This window comes from Haemaphysalis longicornis, unplaced genomic scaffold, assembly GCF_048455015.1.
Source record: "Haemaphysalis longicornis isolate Haplotype H1 unplaced genomic scaffold, Haemaphysalis longicornis Haplotype H1 scaffold_1, whole genome shotgun sequence".
Taxonomy (NCBI): Eukaryota; Metazoa; Arthropoda; class Arachnida; order Ixodida; family Ixodidae; genus Haemaphysalis; species Haemaphysalis longicornis.
Genome location: NW_027526203.1, coordinates 117,791,481 through 117,802,212, shown reverse-complemented (window position 1 = coordinate 117,802,212; position 10,732 = coordinate 117,791,481). Strand labels below are relative to the sequence as shown.

General features: G+C 47.1%; 1 protein-coding gene across 1 annotated transcript; it reads right to left on the bottom strand.

The window, feature by feature from the left end:
• Positions 1 to 4,444: 4,444 nt before the first annotated feature.
• On the bottom strand, positions 4,445 to 7,837 carry LOC144147638 (uncharacterized). Its single transcript, XM_077679577.1, has 4 exons — positions 7,605 to 7,837; positions 7,299 to 7,522; positions 6,468 to 6,689; positions 4,445 to 4,864 (listed from the first exon to the last, which is right to left on the bottom strand). Exons 1-4 carry the CDS (start codon positions 7,835 to 7,837, stop codon positions 4,548 to 4,550), a joined length of 996 nt encoding a protein of 331 aa, XP_077535703.1. The 3' UTR covers positions 4,445 to 4,547.
• Positions 7,838 to 10,732: the final 2,895 nt, after the last annotated feature.

The following is a 10,732-nucleotide window of genomic DNA, read 5'->3' as shown; positions in this document are numbered from 1 at the left end:
AGCTTTTGCACTTGGTTCCCGGTTTGCTGGGCTGAAAGGTTTGTTGTTACGTCAAGTTAACTTAGTGCCCGTTGTCATTCCAGCAACGATGTATTTACTGTCGAATATTTTGCGACTAAAATACACACTGACTCCTCTATTTGTCACACGCTGCACGCATGCCTCCGACGTAATGATGGTGGCCATTGATGTAGGTAGCTGAGACAATTTTCAAGTTTTATTCAAAAAGAAAACGGCCACAGTTGCATCAGGCTGCCGCGTATCGGCTTGAGAGCTTTTGCGTTTTTTGTATCCACAGCGAAAATCCCAGTAAATTAAACTACTTCGCTGATTTATAGCGCGTGCAGTATAGCAAACTGTGGATATAAATGGAACAAAAAGAAGCATTCGTGCACCCCTGCATGTCGCGGTCTAGTAAACACGATGTTGCCCATCCTCTGCGTGCTCTGCGTGCTCCTGAATGCTTGCTGGTAGCTCATAGGTGGCCCTTCAGGTGCCATGCCAGTCCTTGTTTCTGTCACTGGCGGGGGGGGGGGGGGGGGGGGGGGAGGAGCGGGAGGCCAGCACAACTGGGGCAAAAAACTAATTCCCAAGGCTACCAAGTTTTCTCCCAAGCGCCAGCACGGCACTTTGTTGCTGCTCGCATTGCTCCTGTACTCGACGTGCATCGAACAGACGCATTGGCGAGGGAAGGGAGGGGCCATTTTATCGCGGGCTTCTCCAGTCAATGTATTGGACACTCGCTGGCTTGATGCCCTGCTGTCTGGGACGTCCCACTGTTGTGGCAGCTCAGTGCACGCAAGCTTTGGTGGCGCCTCTTAAAACCTTCGGCTTGCAAGAGGGCGAGTAGGTGCACAGCAGCCAGGATGCGACTCCATGCTCCACTGCAACCCGCCGGGCACTCGCACGATGCCTCCCCAATCGCCCCACTGTCCGTCTCAAAGGTGAGGCACACAACTTAGGGCCGGCCACTTTTCTTCTGGGAGCGAAAGCTGCTGCTGAGCACATGGATGAGGCCCAACCTGCAAGAACAGAGAGAGTATCAGTAAATAACACTCAGTGAAGAACAGGACTGGTCCGCTACAGTTTATGGTAAAGGGACAGAGCAGAAAGAAGTGGCCGCAAGGAACAGACTCAAAATGACCAGATTTTGTGTCTTCCTTAACACTGTTGCAAGGGAAATAATCTAAACCTCAAACAGCAATGATGTCACAATTGTTTGTCAAGTTCGAGCGTGCAGGTATCTCTGCATGCTTTGTTAATGCATTTTTCAAGAGAAGGAAGTTTAACATTTAAAAACCTCAGCGTGGGTAATGATACCAGTACCCGCATAATCGTGTTCGTCATAACTTAAGCAAGCAATCATATGATTATCTGGAACTCACTTCCAGAATCTTTCGAGATAAACAGGTAAACATTCGGGCTATACGGATGACCTATCGAATTAAAAAAAATCTTCTAGTTCAGTGAGTTCGAGCTAACGAGGTTTTACTGTATTATCTATTCGTGCACACCAAAAACATGCGCTTTAGAAACAAACACAACCACCCCACCGCCAAAAAAGGAGAAGAAAGACACACAAACAGATTTTTGCGCAGAACATGCGCAATAAATAATGAAAACACACAAAAAAAGAAAATTCAAGGCGTATGTGCGCTTTTGTAGTTGACTTCGCCGCAAAGCACGATTGCTTTGCGGCAAACGCGCGGGCGGACGACCGTCACGGAAAACGGCCGCAACCTTTCCGTAAACATCTTCGCCAAAACTTATCCCGTAAATTCGATGTACAGCATTTGAAAATACCTAATCCAGCCACTAGCGGTGCGGTCTGGCGATTGTCGCTTTCCTCTTTCAGGGTTACTGCAACAGAGTCGCCGCTACGCATTTGCATGGTAAACAACGGCGAACAAAGTGCTATACAAATGCTCATACCGGTTAACTCGCGTCAAGTAAAAAACAAAGAAGGATTTACTTACTGCGAGTCGCACGTGTTTGTCCGCACCGATGAAGGCGAGCAATGCGCCTCGGTGGCTAGGCGGCATGCCCTGCTCCGCTGCCGCTCGGATGGGTCTTTGGCGCGGCACCCCGAGTGGTGTGAGTCTTCGGACACAGTCGGCAGCGCAGACAAGTCCTTCGTTCACAATCCGCGGTCGGGAGCCGGAAAACGCCGTCCAGTTTGAGCCATACCGCGTTACCGTCACCTGCTCTTCCACAGTAAACAATACGAGACTTCCCGATCGGCGCCCGTACCAATATGGCCGACGGTCTCGTTTACATCAGTGTTGCTAGATCACCAAGCAATTTCGCATAGGGTCTATTTGCTCATTCACGTTGCTCGGTGGTGCCTCACTATGCCGCAAAGTATCTTGTGCGACAGGCGCTATCTGTCAATTCTGTCGTCAGAAGAAATAGATGAATTGTGCTTGTGGTGGACAGGGCGACAGCTCGTGCGACGGGATTTATTTGAGGGTGATAATTTGGACGAGTATTTTCGGCTCAAGGCCGAACGGCATATGATCAGGTACCGTTCAAAAACCGGTCTGCTTGACTTCGCCGCCATCGATCCGGTTGTGTTTAGACAACAGTTCAGGTTCGCCAAGGACGACTTCGACGACCTGTACTGCAACCTGCGTGTACCAGAGGTTGTGACGAGTGCGCAGGGAGTGCGAGTGCCCGGGCGTGAGGCTCTGTGCATCTTACTGAGGAGGCTCGCTTACCCGAACCGTTGGTGCGACCTGGAGCCGATTTTCGGCCGCCACACCTCCGTGATGTCTAGTGTGACGAGCCTGCTCTTGACGGACATTGCGGGCAGATTCAGGCACCTCCTCGACGATATGAACAACCACAGTTGGCTGTCTGCCGAAGGTCTCGAGTGCTTGTCGCAAGTGAGTATTCAGATACTTTCGCTTATACTTTTAACGAAACATACCTGTACAACGATCTCTATGTCACTTTTACTGTTTGTTTGACTAACGTTTTATGTGTCACAGGATATTGTGGCCGTGGTTATTTTACATGCAGACTTACGAAATTAGTTATTGCTACTTTTGCCGAAAGCCTCCACAGAACTTTCGGTACTGCAATGCAACCCGCGATTTTTCTCTTGATCTTTAATAGCAGTAAATGTCATTGCAGGCGGTGGAGGACAAGGGGGCCCCTCTCCCAAACTGCTGGGGCTTCATTGACGGAACTGCGCGGCCAATAGCTCGGCCGAAGAAAAATCAGAAGGAGTACTTCTCTGGGCACAAGAGGTGCCATTGCCTGAAATATCAGGCCATCATGTGCCCGAATGGTATCGTGTGCCAACTCGATGGACCCTATCCGGGGAGACGCCATGACTCAGGTGAACATCAGCTATAGTTTGTGAATGAGTTTAATTGTATCAGGTGGCTCATTTTGCTACTGCACCTAAACAAAATACTTACTACAGCATTAAAGCGAATCAGTGCTTTTTAAAGGAAGAACAGCCCTGCCCCATTATTTGTCCCTTTGAGTTTGGTATAATATACCAATATATTCCCGCATTGTCGTTGCGCAAGTAATGTCATGTGAACATCCTCATTCCTCAGGATGATAGTGTTACTCCTATCGTACTTATCTTCATTGCCCGTTGGGCTGACCTAAGTTTTCCTACAAGGCATTCAGTAAGGTTTCACTTCTCTGCCCCATAAAGCAGTAGGCATTTGTTGTCTTTCCAGTGGTAGGTGACAGCGGTTCAGTTAGCCCTCCCAATTATCTAAATCAGTTACAACTGCCTTGAATTGCCAGAAGCCCCCCCCCCCCCCCCTTTTTTTTTTTTTTTTTTCCTGTTTCACGAAGTATGCACCTTGTTCTGGCCGGCTGATCAGCCTACATATCGGTTCGAAATAGACACAGCTTAAAGTGTAGCATGTTTAACTGAACAGAGCTTACAGAATCATGCAGAGCCATAAAAATTGCCCTAAAAAAGAAATTTCGCTCTTGAAAGTGTACTGTTTCAATTCTCTTATCGAAATCATGGTGATGCTTGGCTGTTACTCGTTTCCTTAAGAATCGTAAATTCAAAGACTAAATCGTTAAACATTTCGCTTCGTGCGTATTTTTTGAACGCCTTTTTTCCCCAGGTATCCTGAGGGACTGCGGTGCCTATGAAAAGCTTCAGCGGCTGATGGAGGGCAAGGAAAAGGGGTACGCTATTTATGGCGATCCAGCGTACCCGTTGCTGCCGCTGCTCATGAAGCCGTATGGTGGGGCTCACATAACTTCTTCCCAGCAAACATTCAACATGAAAATGAGCCAAGTGCGTCAAGCCGTTGAATGGGGCTTTGGAAAGGTCATAGCCGAGTTTGCGTTTTTAGACTTTAAGAAAAATCAGAAGCTGCTTCGCCAGCAGGTTTCACAAATGTACAGAGTGAGCACCTTGCTCAGCAACTGCCACACGTGCCTGTATGGCAGCCAGGTTTCCCAATACTTTGACCTGGAGCCACCTTGCCTAAGACATTACCTTCAGGTTAATGAGCCGTGAAATGCCACAGGGTTTGAAGAATCCTGCTTCAACATTCAGACTTTTATTTCTTCAGATTAGAGATTACATCAAGAATCTTCAAGAAATTAACCTGCTGATTCTCCAGCAACTGCTGATGACGGTCCCTCTCTTCGGCACTACGTCGTTCTCTCTCTCGCTCAAGTGCCTGGCGGTCCTCTTCCAGTGCCAGCCGCCTTTCTTCTAGCGCCAGACGCCTTTCTTCCAGCTTGAGCTCCCTTTCCTTCAACTCTTTTTCGATGTGCATTCGCTTCTGCAGATACTCCATATCTGCGTCTTTTTTACGTTTTCCTGCAGTTGAAATGAACATTGTTTGGAACTGAAAAATTGCCGAGAACCACCCTTTTTAATGAAAAAAAGAGAACATTAAGCCTGCACTCCTCCTCCCCCCTCCTGCCCAAAAAACTGTATGAACAGATACAGCCCTCAGCCATTTTTTCGTGCTTGTGTTCGCCTCCCTAGCTGCAAAATAATGAACAAAATGATGAGCAAAACAATGAACAAAATGAGCAGCGTGGCTGGCACCACAATGTAATGCCGTATCCTTGCCTGCACCACTTTTCTTCTCCACGTTGATGTCTAACACACTGCTTCCAAACACATATTTGCCTCTCACTAATTGTGTATCAGTGCGTTATGTCTTTCTGTTCATTTGGTTTTTTTTTTGTTGTTGTTGTTGTTTGTGTACTTGGTGTGTACCTCGGTTCTGTTTCAAAAATGTACATTGCGTGTAAATAAAGCATATTGAACGCTAACCAGAGTCTCTAATTTTGTTCGGCAAAATTGTACCCTATTTTTACAGTGTGCAGAACTTTACAGTGAGTTATTTCTGTGTGGTACTGTCACCCGTTTCCTTAAATTAGGGTGCACTGCCAGAAGATATGGGGAGTCGACTCATGAGAGCCAACAAACCCCACCGAATCCACAGGGCACAGGTGACAACGGGGGTGGCCGTCTGATGTGCGGTTTTCGCCGAACAGAGCGGCAAGAATGAGCAAGAGCCTTGAACGGAAAACAGCACAAAGACTTATATTCAGACAGGCAAGTTACAAACACAAGCACGAGGTAACGGATCGATAATTACAGGCAACTTAGATGGAATTCAAACACAAGAAACAGTCCAATTCGACAAAATGATACAAACAGGAGCGTTAACAAATGAATATTACGAATCGGAGCAGTTAACTAAAAGAAAATGAACAGTTCGATGCATATGAGAGACAGAGTCCCAGCATATTCACCGACCGGGCCGGACGATGCACCGCTGTCGGAGGCGATTCGGCTACCTGGGAAGCGTGGCTTCGCTGTAGGCCAGGCCGTCCGAGACGATCACGGTCATTCGAGGCCCGGGAGCACGTTGGAGTCCTCCAGGGCGCGGGTCGCCGATGGTGTGATGTACAAACTGGCAGGTGCCGTTGTCAATCACGACGTCCAAACGTAGCTGGTTTGCTGAGGCGCGGCTTCTCTTTTTATAACCGTGCCAGCGCGGAGGAGGAGAGCACAACACGCAACGCGCCCGCCGCCGTCAGCGAAATAACTTCCCTCTTCTCCATTCTAGAATGATCGACGCTCTTTAGCACTGGCAAGGCCACGCGCACCTCCTCGAAAGTACTGGAAGCTTCGACGAAACCGGAGCGCCGGAGGTTTTATTTTTGTTGTTTTTCTCGCCGGCGAGCCGGCGAGTGATCGTGTTACCGTCCGTTCGTTCGAGAAAGCTCCATATTGTCTAGGGGCGAATGGAACCGAACTGAATGAATCGAACGACTGTAAGAAGAATTAGGCGCTGTACAATAAAATGAAAAATTTATACGATACTTTTAGACGTCGTACGCTCGAGTTTGTGACAGGTACCCATTCAAGATGCTCGGCAATTTGAGAAAGAAGTATGAACATCATTATGCACGGGTTCAGCTTGTGAAACTTGAGTACACAAATAAAAGCACACCTTTGCAGGGGTCGTTCTGCGACGCATTGTGACTGCCACCATGGGGCAGCTGCGCTGCAGCTGTTGACGTTCCACCACTGGTGGATGTCGACAGTTGCCCCACAGGTGACCCATTTGTGCCAAACGTGTCTGCCTCCTCAGGTATTTCGTCACCTGCTGCAATGGCAGTGAGCAGCTGTGATGCTGGCGATGGCGTATCGCTCAGTGGGGAGTAGTCGCAGACTGGAAAATAATAACACAGAGAAAACTGATTAGTTTATGTACTCAACGTACACGCATCAATATTGCAATATTTTAAACAATGCTCAAATGCTATTCAAAAGCAGTGCCTATGTTGGCACCACATTCTGTGAAAATATTACCCCTTAAAATGTAGGTTTATAAAATGAAAACACAGCCCGAAAGTTCCTATGTGAAAATGAAAGATGCAAATGTTAAAGTTCATCACACAGGCTTGCTGGAAATATGCACCACAATACCTTCTGCAGCATTTAAGACTGGTTCTCTGTAAAAGTCTGCCTGTTGTGTGTACAGCAGAGGTGCAGAAAAATTGCACAAGAAAGCTACACAGTGCTCGCATAAGTAATGCTTGGTGTTGGGCCAGTTTGCGTAACAGCTTAAAAATGGTTAATTGCGCTGGGTGCTGCTCGCAAAAAAAAAAAAACGGACACAAAAAACAGCGCACTTTGTATTGACTGCACTCCTTTAAAAAGACAGTGGCATAAAATAACACCCCAAATATTTACCACGGGGGGGGGGGGGGGGGGGGGGGGGGAATACGGCTAATGTGGGGCACTCGAATGAACACATTTGAAATAGCACACTACTTACATGAGCTGTTTGGATCCAAATCCTGCACAGCATCCAGTGTGCACGCAGCTGTTGCCGCATCACGTGCTGAATGCGCCGCAGCCCGCTGTGAGGCCACCGTAGCAGCAGCAGTCTGCTGGCGAGCAGCATTTCGCACCCGAAACTTGTAATTATACTCCCGGGCGAGATCGATCAGCTCCTGCAGCAAGTGCTCCTTTTCCTCATACTGCTCCTCGGTTCCCGATCTAAAAAAATGACGTTCACATAATTGCAGCCAATCCCGCGTGCACCTAATTTCCATTGCTCAAGTTCGTGCGCGCAACTTACTTTCGAAGGTTGGCCCTGTCATTTGCCGAGTACTGGGCCAGCAGCAGATCACATCGGTCCCTCACCGATCGGGCGGAAAATACTTTGCCGGTGACCTCCTTCAGCACACCAGCCACGGCTTCCCACTTGGAGGCATCCCGAAATGGGTTTAGCAGCAACACCTGCCTCAGCAGCGCGAGGTCATCACCCAAATGAAAACGTGCACGCGCGGATCCATTTCGCCCGGTGGCCATGTTGCTGAGAAGCCGGGGATGGCCGTCTCGCACGTCTCGCGCGTCTCGCGAGACCGACGCAAGCCCCGCACGGCCCGCAAACCGCCGCCCGCTAACTCCCCAGAATTGCGTGCGTCCGCAACACGCAAACCCGCCTTTTGCGGACAGCGCATGCGCACTAGTGCGCGCGCAAGGAATAGCGCGCGCTAAACGCTAGCTCCCGCTATACTAAAACTCTCTAATAACTTACAACAAAAGCGCCCGTGCGGACACTCGGCGGCGACGATGGTCGTGGTGTCGCTGCGTTCGGGCTTCTGGCGGCCTAGTTAAGTGCTTTGTGGGTAACCTCAGGACGAGGTGGCTGCGGTTCGAGCACGGGATTCTGCTTCTCGGCGTGTCTGGCATGGCGCGTTGGTTCTGCTCGCAAACAGCGTGCGACAAACGCTCAGGTGGCGGGCTACTGAAGCAAGAGCAGTATTAGCATGCACACCAAAAACTAAAACTGGCATATACAACCCAAAAAGGGCATTCTTTGACGCTAAACAGTCCATATAGGCACGAACCTCAAAACAGGCTCCTAAAGGCACAATAACGTATTGCTTAATTCGTCCTCCTTCCCTTAGTTCATGCTTATATATTAAGATAGGCTTGGTACTGACTCCACAAAAAATACGCATTTTGCCTTAAGTTTCGGTCTCTAGTTATAAGACTCTTGAAGATATGGAATACGAAAAAATTGGCAGTCACAGTTGCGCATTGTTGCTGTTAAGCAGTTTTATTTCCACTATACATAATTTTGCTCCCCAACTTGAGGGTTCTGAGTGCGCGTGCGCTTTCATGTGTGCCTGCGTGCTTGCGCACGGGCGTGTATGTGCGCGTGCTTTTGGTGCGCGTTTGCAAAATAATTGCAAATAGGGTCGAAAATCGCTATAACGAACACTGATACAGCGAATTGTCGGCTATATTGATCTAAATACAAAATTTAGCTGGTCGCGTTCCATTTTAGCGACACTTATCCTTCTCAAAACAAAACCGAAAGCGCGAGAGCGGCAAGTCATATCGCCTGAAACGAAGAAATATTTGTTTCACGCGAGGCTCTACGCTCGACAGCTAGCTTGAAAAAGCAAATTTAAAAAAAAAATTACAAGACTCATTTTGTTAATAGTTCGTAAAAACTACTACAGAGCCCTTTGGTTCATGGACGCCAGACGAAGATCACACCCTTCAAATAAATAAGAACGTCGGCCTGTTTTGGCAAACGAACTTTGTGCTGCTGTAATTTGCATGTTCCAGTAGATTTAGTTTGAGTTGCCACAATTACACTGGCAAAGACTACCTCGTTTTTGGCGGGTTCGAAGCTTAGGATAATGCGTTTTAGTATCTAGGATATTTGCGGGAGCCAGATTTTCGATTTGTTAGAACCAATCTTTTTCTCCACCGTTACAATGAATATCGTGTATAACGAACTATTTTACTGGCCAGATACTGCTTCTTTATAACGAGGTTCGACTGTACTTCCGACAATCAAATGAGCCTCATAGTTTGGAGTCGAGACTTGAGAACGGCACGACAATTTTAGGATAGCAACTCATTCACAAATTCGTTGTTGGGATAATAAGAAGAAAAACCTACGCCTTGCACATAAAGGGGTAGTGAATAGCATCTGGTGCATCGTGTATATTGAATGTGAATTGAGCTTTATCAGCTTGAAAATTGTGTCATAAATACTGCACATACCATGTACGCAGCATATGCAACTATACACAGTAGACTCCGGTTAAGACGAATTCGGTTGGAAGAACTAGACCTTGGCTCTTTTGTAGCGTCCACAATGCAAAAACCTTCGTTTAAAACGAATTTCCGAAAATTCGAGCAAATTTTGACGGTCTCTTCACGGTCGTCTTAACGGGAGTCTACTGTGCATACATCACTTGACCAAATGTATCTACGTTGTATTTCTGGGGCTGCTTCGGATTCAATAAATTTGTCCGAAACGTCGCTGCGGTTCATACTTGGGAAAGTTGGCGCGGGCTCACTCAAACTCACTCACAATTTTTTTTTCTAATAACCACTCACTCAAACTTAGACTCAATGCTGAGCAGCACATCGGCGCTTACTCAAACTCAAACTCACATTGAGCGCAAAACTCAGAACTCACTCGGACTCAAAACTCAAAATGTACTCAGAACTCAAAATGCACTCAAACTCAAAAAGGACTCAAAACTCACATGTACTCAGACCTCAAAATGTACTCAAAACTCAATATGTACTCAAACTCAAAATGTACTCAAACTCAAAAGGTACGCAGAACTCAAAATGGACTCAAAACTCAATATGTACACAAACTCACAATGTACTCAAACTCAAAATGTACTCAGAACTCAAAATGAACTCAAACTCAAAATGTACTCAGAACTCAAAATGGACTCAAATTCAAAATGGACTCAGAACTCAAAATGGACTCAAACTCAAAATGTACTCAAACTCAAAATGCACTCAAATTCAAAATGGGCTCAAAACTCAAAATGTACTCAAAACGAACTCAGAACTCGAAATGGGCTGAGAACTCAAAATGAATTGAGAACTCAAATGGCCTCACAACTCTCTCGTGCTAGGAATTTACTGTGGCTCAGATGGACTCTGATTTCATTAGCATTCAGTGTTGTCAAATTCACGCGTGGTAAAAATATTACGGGTGCAAATTCGTGAGCTCAAACTCTTGCATTCAGCACGACATGACACCGTAGCTCCTGTGAGGTCGGAAACAATTTTCGTTGCAGATTTATTACAGCTATACCTGCTGCCCATGATGACTAGCGCTGGTTGCAAGCAATTGTACGTATATATTGGATACCAAACTTTTGATGTAGGCTCCGTGTTCGTGTTTATGACAGAGGAGGTCTAGACTCGATGGTG